Below are 10,188 nucleotides of genomic sequence, written 5' to 3'. Positions count from 1 at the left end.
ATATTAAAGAGGATGATGTCTCGAATAAGGGATTTTTATTGATTTTTGAACCGTGTGTTGAGGTGTGAGGTGATAATTGTACAGAGGGTCCCTTGCAGTCATGTGTATAGGGCCATGTGCTTCCTGGTGGTGCTGTTGTGAGTGACTGCTGGAGTGTTATCCATTACCCTTATGAAGCAAGTAAAATGGAGCAAATTGTTAATACACATCACTCCGTTGTGTGTGTGTGTGTGTGTAGTGGCTCTGTGTGTGTCGTGGCTCTGTGTGTACCTGAGCGGGGGATTGTGAGCTGATATGTGCTTAGAAACACTGATCACGTCTCTGAACCAGCAAGGATGTGAAAGCAATTAAGGGGTCATTAATTGTGTGTGTGTGTGTGTGTGTGTGTGTGTGTGTGTCACCGAGACAGAGAATATATATGTGTGTGTGTGTGAGTGCATTAATTGTTTAATTTCAGGCTTATTTGACCCCGTTCAGATATTTAAATCAGATGTGTCTGAAACAAAGCTGATTACTGCATGTCTGATTTAAAATGAATACATTTAAAATAAACCCTGCATCCTGAAATAAACACAGTGCTGCATGCTGCATGTTTTCTCTCTCTCTCTCTCTCTCTCTCTCTTCTCCTCTCCTCTCTATCCTGTGGTGTATCGCTGATAGTTCAGTCATTCAGGCGTGTGCGTCTCTTCGGAGGTAGGCCATGCAGGAGTGTCTTCATGTGTCAGTGGAGTCACAGACACACTGTGTTTATGAGAGTGTGGCTTTCATGCTTATGTTGCATGCCACACCCCCCTTCTCTGCTGTTAGGATACTGCATGTGAACTGCATCAAGGCAAAAAATGTACTGGATTTTAGCATTAATGTAGTTGCAGATGCAATTTCAGCTTTTTTACATTTTGTGATATAAATATTTAATGATTTATAATTTTGTCAGAGTGCTTGTCATGTATTTGAAATTTTGTTTTGCGACGGTTGAGTGAATGTCCCTCAGTAAAAAAGGACATTTTGTTTATTTTGTCCTTACTACGTCCTGTTCAGTTGGGTGCTTTTATCTTTTAAATTCTCAGAAAACCCACAGGTATTTGGAATAGTGACCTTGTCTCCTAATTCTGCTCAAAATATATTTTTTTTTCTGAGATGGAAACTAAATGGACTCAAACCAAAGAACAAAGCCATAGTCGCTCGTAAATACTTAATTATTCCCTTTTTATTTAATAGAGTACAACCTACTGAAATGTTTTTTCTTTATATTATTAGTTAGTTTTTGGTGTAATAAATTAATCAGAATAACTGCAGGCTGAGCAACAAAAAATGTAGAGCTAGTATGACATACACATCAACATTTAGCAATAAAGTGACTTGAACACATTTATTTCAGTCTCCTTTTTAAGTTCTTTTTTAAGTTCTCCCCTCTGACTGGTTATTTTGTCATTTACTAGTCTGACTACAAGCTGATCTAAGTGTGTGTGTGTGTGTGTGTGTGTGTGTGTGTGTTCAGGTGAAGCTATACCGGCACATCAGTGCAGACCACCTGCTGCAGGTCTGCTCCAGAGTTTGTCCGCTGCTGGAAAGGGAGGTCCCTGCCAGCGTGCCTGGACTCACCAGCCTGCTGGGGGCCGGCAGGCAGAATCTCCTCCGCACCACCAAGAGTGAGTGGATATAAAGTACATGGTGTAGCACATGGGCTACCTTTATGTGTATGCAAACACCCCCACTCAGGCAACAAATGTATTACGTTTCTGTCATCTAAATACATACTTCCATGCGCTTATGCAGATTTAAGTGCATGCGTACAGAACAACGGCTCACATAGACTAGTCATGACAAAAGCTGTGTAATGTGCGTGTTTATGCGTCTCTTTTGTGTTCATCTTTCTTCAGGCTGCAAGCATGTTGTGTGGAAGGGCTCAGCGCTGGCTGCACTACACTGTGGCCGACCACCCGAGCCGCCTATTATCTATGGGAGCCCCCCTAATATTGGTAAGGAAAACTTTTTCATTCAACCATTTTTAGTCTTTGTTTGTGTCTTTGGTATTCAGTGTATGAGTCAGGTATTACATACTATACTGTGTCATGGTCTTAAATACCAGCAACATTTGACAGCTGTGTTATTATTGATCTGTATTTCTGCACATGGGACAGACTTGTGGCCTCTTTTCATGTTCTTAAAAGTCACTTTTTTCACTGATTTGCTGCTGATTTCTTGTCACACACATTCACTTGCTCACTGGTGTGTATCTTTTCTTTGGCGTCCAGTCGAGACGAGCTTCAGCCGTCGACTGAACGGCTCCTACCGTCTCCGGCAGCTGTTGCCCACAGCCGTGTACCAGCACATGAAGATGCACAAGAGGATCCTGGGACACCTGTCGTCCGTGTACTGCGTCACCTTCGACAGGACGGGACGACGCATCTTCACGGTAAACGCTGCAGCGTTTGAGTGCACGTGTGTGGTTTCGTGGTGTGTTGACCTCAGCTGGGATATGTCTCACCTTCTGTGACACCTCTCTGTGTGTGTGTGTGTGTGTATGTGTATTGGTTTTTAAGGAGCCCATTCAAAGTGATTTCATTGACGTTGTTGTGCGCTGGAGTATTTGTTTAGAGTCACCTCTTGTGTGCTGTGTATGTGTTTGATTGTTACAAGCTGTCTGTTGCTTACCAAGCTGACCAAGCGTCTGTATTCCCTGTTGTAACAGTTCTGGTAGGAGGTAATTGCTGTTTACCTTACTGTGGTGGGCCGCTTTTACTGAATGACTCACAGCTATAGCCAAATTCAGCCTGTAGGGGAGCAAGCTCACACATCTTTAGGATAATATTTGTATTTTCAAGAAGGGGAATAAGGGAATTCCCATGGTTTCTCAAAAAGAGGGAAGTTGACCTTTACCCTCTGGATGCCCCTTGTATACATGTGCTGCGTTAGCTTCCTTCCCCATGTGGTTGCTTTAGAGATACAGCGTGGGGGTGAAGTGTTAAATATTGAGCGAACAATGAGATGATGTTGATTTAATGTTTTCATCCTTCTGTTTGGATCCTTGAGTCAAACACTGCCTGCTGCTATACACCATTTTCAGCTTTCACTTCTTAAATCTCTAAAAATGGCTGGCTGCTGAGAGGAGGTGGGGGGGGGGTTTAGATTGACTCCCTGTCTCTCTTCTCCTTTTATCTCTCTTTCCACCGTTCTTACATTCCCTGCATTTGCTCCATTTCTCTCTCTTTCTTTCTCTCTGCCCGTCCCTCATCCTGCGCTGCCCCTCCTTTGTTCCTTTCTCTCCCTCCCTCTCTCCTCTCTTCTCCCCCCCTCTTTTCCTTCTATTTCTCATCATAACTGGTGAAAATGTTTCCTCTGAGGCACTGGCTAAGTGCCAGAATTAAAATTCGTTCTTGGTCTCCCTCACTCTCTCTCCCTTTTTCCCTCTGCTCGTTCTCTCTTTCTCTTTCTCTCCCTTTCTCTCTCTCTCTCTTGCTGTCTCCTTTCATCACAAGATCATTTTTATTTATATATTTTCTTATTTTTGGATCTCTTCAGTCGTCTTCAGTCAGACTTTGCTGCAGTGGAAGGCAGATTGATTAATTATTGACTATTTTATTTAGCCTAAACATTCACTGTGATCCTTTGTGATCAGTGAGCAAGTGCATGTACACTGGTTAAACAATTGATTGGTAAACAGCCGTATTGATTTGTGTGATTTAGCTTTAGAAGCGGTTGCATGTTCATTATTATCACGGCACAAATTAGACTTGCATGGTATGCATTGTTTGGGACGCTTGTTAACATAACTTAACATCTATAGCAACAAGGAAAGTTTGTGTTGAGTGTTCACCCTTCAGGCCTGACTCTCATTTGGGTGTATCAGTTTTTCGTCCATCTTGCCACAGCCGTAATTTGTCCTTGAGCTGTGTCTAAATCACTAAGGGGACGCTTGCTGTTTGGATCAGTCCAAACAAAATAACAGCTCCAGTCAGACTCTGTTCCACTGATGATGGAGTGAGTGATTATGATTTATTCAAAGGAGGGGGTTGGTGTTTTCATCTCACATTTCCTCCTAAGTCTATGCTGATACTGATAGCGTGGCCTGTCCTATAAAATACTTTGCAGATCAAAAAGGATGGATGTTACGGCATGTTCTGTAACTAACTAAGTGGAATGAAATCAGTCGCTTTCATACGCAAACTTGTCAGGTTAGAAAAATTGTGTGATCACCTTTTGCAAATGTACTTTCTTTGTACACTTCTGAGATTACATTGTGCTCATCCATAACCCTCCTCATTTACTGATGTGCTTCTGTGTGTATTTCTGTCTTCTTTATTAGTCGCTCCTTTATTTCCACCTCGTACAGACTCAAACTAGTTTTTGCATCTTGACAGTGGTTACGTGTTGGTTTTAAAAATTATTTTGAGATCGTAATCAAGGCACAGAAGGGTCTGGCACCATGTTGAATCACAAAGCCTTTAACCCCTTACAAGCTGGATCACAGCCAGAAATTCTCACTAGTGTCCCTGTAGGCTGTATGTCTTGATTAAGGGTCTTGATCATGTATTTTCAATCCAGACTAAAGACTGTGAAGCTGCCTCTAGGCTACAAAAATTCTTATGGGCTTGACTTTATGGATTAGTTATTATTATGGCCTTTTCATTGCTTTTATGTTCCTTTCTTTGCTTGCATTGTTTTTACTTCATTTAATACTTAATAATAAGTATGCTACTAAGAGGGCTTTCCCTCTAAAATTGCCTTTTTGCTAGAAACACACAACAGCTTTTATCAAAATGAGACATCTGGTTACGTCTTAGTGAAGCCCCAGCCAATGCACAGTAGTGTTTCTCTGTCGTTTGAGAGTACTCTATCTTCTTTGGTGAAGTTGTACTTAAGCCGGAATGAGGAGAACTCCCAGAGCAGGCCAGTCTATCTCACTGTGGTGTGACAAATTTTAGGTCTGAACTGTCCGGTAGTGAGTCAGTGTATCTGTTTCGTCCTGTTGCTTCTGGTTTAATGGCTTACTGACATTCAATATGCTTACCTACACACTGTAACCCCATCATTGTAAATCACCAGATAAAGGTCATAGTTTACATGGTTGCAGGACCCTGATTTCCCCAATAACCCGAATTTATATGATTTGTGTAATGATCGGCTTAATGTACACTTGAGTTTAGCCAATAGAAGGCATTAGAATATAAAAGACCAAGAATTATCAGTAGTTAGTGTACTAATTGTTTTTATGTTTTATTTAATTTCATTTTCTACCACTGACAGCCAAGCTGCTCTTTGTTGAATAGAAATGCATCTTTATAAACCTGGAAGAGCAGATGGGGGGCTTTTCGTAAATGAGCGGAGAGGGGACTGAGGAAAATTGGCGACTTACACAGAGAGGGGAAGCTCATGTCATTTCAGGGGATAACAGAAAGATTCGGCATTCCAAGAAAACAGTTTCTTTAAGTACCTGCAATTACGCAGCTTTATTTACACAAGGCAGAAACGATGACATTCTGCTCCTCTGCTCACTGGAGTAGCAGGTCATAGTAAAGCATGGAGGAAAGATCTGGATGAGGAAATAACATTGGAGGATTGGAGCACAGTTTGTGAAGATGCTCAGAATCTGGAAATAATATAATTTATTTATATATATATATATATATATATACCAGTTAAATTACACCACTTTGACAACAATATACCAGACACAAGTGTAACAAATATTAAGGAGCCCTGTATCATAGTATTTGTAAACGTAGTAAAATAATGGATTTGTGACGGGATCACTTCTGTAGAGGTCCCTCTTGATTCTAAGATTTACATTTTGAATTTGTACCCTTCAAACTTCAAACTAAGGAAGAAGGAATATACACTTACAGATATGTGTATCCTGCAAGCTAAATGGCGTTCTGCTCTTTACTGGCAGAAAACAACAACCACAAACAAAAGGCCAAGTATCATAGAATGGGTTCATGAAATGGCATCATGTAATGGTATTTAATTCTTCAGAAGTGCAAGTGTTAGAGGTATCCTAACATAAGGAAACATTATACTTTCTTAAAAGTGATACACGTAAGCATCACCTCTGAGACAAGAATGGCAATGAGCGTACTGGAGTGTACACCTTTTTTGGTGCTGCTACTTTGTTTTACTTGTTAGACATTATTGTCAGTTTTATGTCCTGTTTTTGTGCTATTGGGAAGGGTCTGGGAAAGTGGGGTGGACAGTGTTCGAGACATTGTTTGTCCTTGCTATTTGTACTGATAAAAGAAAACTATTAAACACTGGTTACAAAAAAGAAATGCATCTTTGAATCTGAACTTTGGGTTCTTACAGGTGTGTATTCAAACACAATCCAACTAATGTATTCACACCACAGTAACAACTGCATGTTAATTGGGCAATGCTTACTCTAACTGTGTCTGTAATTTGAATTTAGATAGCCTAAGATAATCTTGTGAAGGTGTTTACGTGGCAGCAGCAGTGTTCACATATTTCCTTTACTGTTAATAATTAGTAGCATGTTTGTAAAGACATGCTACTAACATCTTGTGCAGATGACAATCTAGGGCCTTGAAATGTTCATTGTTACTTCTGGTTCACTGCAGATTTGTCACCTCTATTTTTGTATCTAAATAACCTCATATCTTCTGTTTGTGTGTGTGTGTGTGTTTCTAAATTTGCCAATTTGCTGACAGTCTGCGGCTCCAGTATGCCCAGATATATTTTAAAATCTTTTTGAACTTGACATGTTTAATTTGTCTTACTAGAAGTGTGCCTTGGAGGCACACATGCCTCTTCTCAAACTATATAAAACACTAGTCTTCACTCACGCCATATTGCTTTATTTATTTTCCAGGGCTCAGACGACTGCCTTGTTAAGATCTGGGGAACAGATGATGGCCGCCTGCTGGCGACGCTGCGTGGCCACGCCGCTGAGATCTCCGACATGGCCGTCAGCTACGAGAACACCATGATTGCAGCCGGGTCCTGTGACAAGACTATCAGAGTGTGGTGCTTACAGACCTGCGCCCCTTTGGCCGTCCTGGAGGGACATGCAGCCTCTATCACCTCACTGCAGGTATGAGGATGCTCAGAGTGTGTAGTTTAGTTTCGCATGTATGTTTATCCGTGTGTATTTGGTTTTCCTGAAAAGAGAATTTGAAAGCCCCCAACAATATTTTCAATTCTTGGCACCAGGTTGTCTGTGTGTCTGTCTGTAGAGTGTGCCTGGAACAGTACATTGTGGAAATATCCAAATTTGTCAACTTAAGCAACTCTAAACAAAAATTAGTTGTTTGTTTTGTTATTTTGTTAGAATATTGTATGCTGGTATAATTTACTAAATCACTAAAACAATATTTAGATAATGACAAACTGGGTTTTACATGTTAATTTAATTTAATTGAATAGATTTTATTTCCAACATGTAACAAATAATATGTAAGAAAACAGAAAAAATAACCAATACAGTAAACATATACAGGAAATTCTCAATGAATAAAATAAATAATGCCTGGGAAGGAGTTGAAAGAAGTATACACTTATATGGTCCTACCTCTTTTATATATCTTACATAATAAACTTAATGTTGTTATACACATATAAACCATTACCTTAATGTTTAGTATATATAACATAACGATTTACTTTATAATTTAAAGCATTACCTTGATGTTCATCCTTTTTAGATAATCATTGTACCGGTGCCAGCACTGTACATCTTTTGGAGCTGATTTATTTATATTTGTACTTTGCTTGAGTTCTCCATTTAAACCATTCCACAAATTCCCCCCACAAATTGAAATACACATACTCTTCAGAGTGGCACGAACATAATGTTTTTTCAAGTTACATTTTCCTCTTAAATTATGACCTCCCTCTCTGTCTGAGAACATTTTCGTATGTTGCCAGGAAGTACATTATTTCTTGCTTTGTACATCTTTTGTGCAGTTTTATATTCTGCCAAATCCATGAACTTGAAAGCCCCTCTTTAAAACAACATGTGGTAGTTGATGAGGCCAAGAAGACACCTTCGAACATATGGGCAGTAGATGACATGACTAGCTGATATCCAATAATAAAATGCCAGTTGCCAATGCCAATGCCAATTGGTTCCATGAGCAGATTCATTTTTACAATGAGAAATGTTTTATTTATGTAATTTTATGTTCTCCTTATTGTCAAGAAATCCCCTTAAATACCAAAACCAGCCACGTGTTAGTTTCAACTTTCCCTCCCCTGCCTGTGGCGTTCAGCCTCAAGCTGTTTGTTTCTACTGAACTGGAGACGTGAATCTCAAAAAGTGATTTCCTGAAACAGCTGGGCATTGCAGGTTTTAGTAAACATTACTCAAACAAGAGTAAATAGTGCATTTGTTGAGGACTGATTTATTACTGAATTAATACACTTCAGTATTTATAGCAGTAGGTAGGGATGAAGTGTGATTTACTCAAAATAAACTACAGTGTTAATGTTTATTGTAATGAAGGGAAATGCCATCCAGGTCAGCAGTGCGGCTCATCTCTATGTTCTAGACTTATATGCTAATCTCTCAACTCTCCCGTACATTGTTATGGGAGCTTTTTAAGCTCATGAGGGTTAATTGTTCTTTCTCTTTTGCTGTAGTGTTAGCAGTGTCTTTTGATTGCCCATTATACTCAGCTGTAACCTCTAATTGGTTGTGTTTGCAGTTTTCTCCTCTCTGTTGCGGCTCCAAGCGCTACCTGTCCTCCACTGGAGCTGACGGCACCATCTGCTTCTGGCAGTGGGATGCACGCACGCTCAAGTTTGGGTGAGAAACACGAGACACAGTACACACAGTCTCACCTGCACAAGTGCCGTTCACACCTTTTGCGTCTACGTACTGTCGAGCATTTTGCTGATATACCATAGCATTATGTTTGTTTGTCACACAGTGAAAATCAAAGTTTACTGGGGTTTTAGTTTATTGTGTGTTGTCTTGATGTTCTTTAATGTTCTTGCTTCATACTGAATATTCTTTCAGACAGTATTGATTTAAACTACACACTGATCTTTTTTCATAGCTATTGCCACTTTCAGCTTCCAGTTTTAGGTAGATTGGATTGTCTTTTTTTTGTGCTTCATAGATTGATTTTCACTGTTCAATATGTGCTGAATAGGCCTACTTTTGTGGAAATGTGAAAAGGAAGCCAAATTCAGCTAACATGCCCACTTATAAAACCTGTTCTATTAAATACTTACAAACGGATAGTTCAATGTGTGTTTCATTTATCCATTTCTGTGTGTGTGCTCAGTCAGAGGCCCAGTAAATTCACGGAGCGTTCCAGACCTGGCGTCCAGATGATCTGCTCCTCCTTCAGCGCAGGTGAGCTGCTGCTCGTTTTTTGATTTTCACGCATGCTTCGAGACCACCGGAGGGGAAACGGCAACAGAGCTGAAAAAATGTGCACAATTAGCCCAGATTAACTGAAGAGCTAGCACAGCAGACAGCCACACTCAAGTGGGCCTGCTGCTTTTCAGTAAATGTGCAATAAGTGTGCTTCACAGTTGTTCAGAGTATATTTCTATTTCGAGATGTTATTGACATTGAACATTTGATAAATTACGTTAAGTTTCTTTCGCACAATACAGTTTTTTTTTTTTTAAAACGTAGATCTTTACATTATGTTAGAAACTAGTACTGGGATGTATGAATTTTGTGACTCTAATGCTTTATGTGTATGTGTATGTCCAGGTGGGATGTTCCTGGCCACTGGAAGCACGGATCACATCATTAGGGTGTACTACTTTGGGTCAGGACAACCAGAGAAGATCTCTGAACTTGAGTCCCATACAGTGAGTTTAAAGATGCCTAACATTGTCCATTGTACTAAAAATGTTATTGTTTTGACAAATGTAATGTTTTTACTAGTTGTCTTGTACGTTATCTGTTTTCTGTTTAAAAAAAAATTGCATACAAAAAATTATTAACTAAAAAAAAAAATGAGACGCAGTTGAAATCTCTGGAAAAGCTAGTAAGCTGACCTTCAATTAAGGCTTTCTTGTCAGAAATATTATTTTTTTTGTAATACACAATACAATTGTCATGCTTTGGAAGACTGACAGAGCAAATGCTTGTTACTCATTGCGTTGTTTTGACTTTTCTTCTGTATTTTCCTCACCTAGGACAAAGTTGACAGCATCCAATTTTCACATTGCAGTGACAGGTAGGTTGTGTGTGTGTGTGTGTGTGTGTGT

General features: G+C 39.7%; 1 protein-coding gene across 4 annotated transcripts in view; it reads left to right on the top strand.

Annotated features, from left to right (window-relative positions):
- phip (pleckstrin homology domain interacting protein) overlaps window positions 1-10,188 on the top strand; it is a 34,915-nt gene that overhangs the window by 2,311 nt on the left and 22,416 nt on the right. For all 4 annotated transcript variants that reach the window (XM_035678561.1, XM_035678562.1, XM_035678560.1 and 1 more), the window contains exons 5-12: window positions 1,499-1,649; window positions 1,881-1,979; window positions 2,256-2,416; window positions 6,827-7,048; window positions 8,661-8,761; window positions 9,246-9,316; window positions 9,686-9,786; window positions 10,117-10,157. In XM_035678561.1, the coding sequence (XP_035534454.1) occupies window positions 1,499-1,649; window positions 1,881-1,979; window positions 2,256-2,416; window positions 6,827-7,048; window positions 8,661-8,761; window positions 9,246-9,316; window positions 9,686-9,786; window positions 10,117-10,157 (947 nt within the window). The remainder of the gene's footprint in view (window positions 1-1,498; window positions 1,650-1,880; window positions 1,980-2,255; window positions 2,417-6,826; window positions 7,049-8,660; window positions 8,762-9,245; window positions 9,317-9,685; window positions 9,787-10,116; window positions 10,158-10,188) is intronic.

This window comes from Morone saxatilis, unplaced genomic scaffold, assembly GCF_004916995.1.
Source record: "Morone saxatilis isolate NCDOM2014 unplaced genomic scaffold, NCSU_SB_2.0 Contig7, whole genome shotgun sequence".
Lineage (NCBI taxonomy): Eukaryota > Metazoa > Chordata > Actinopteri > Moronidae > Morone > Morone saxatilis.
This window is presented reverse-complemented; position numbering and strand designations above follow the sequence as displayed.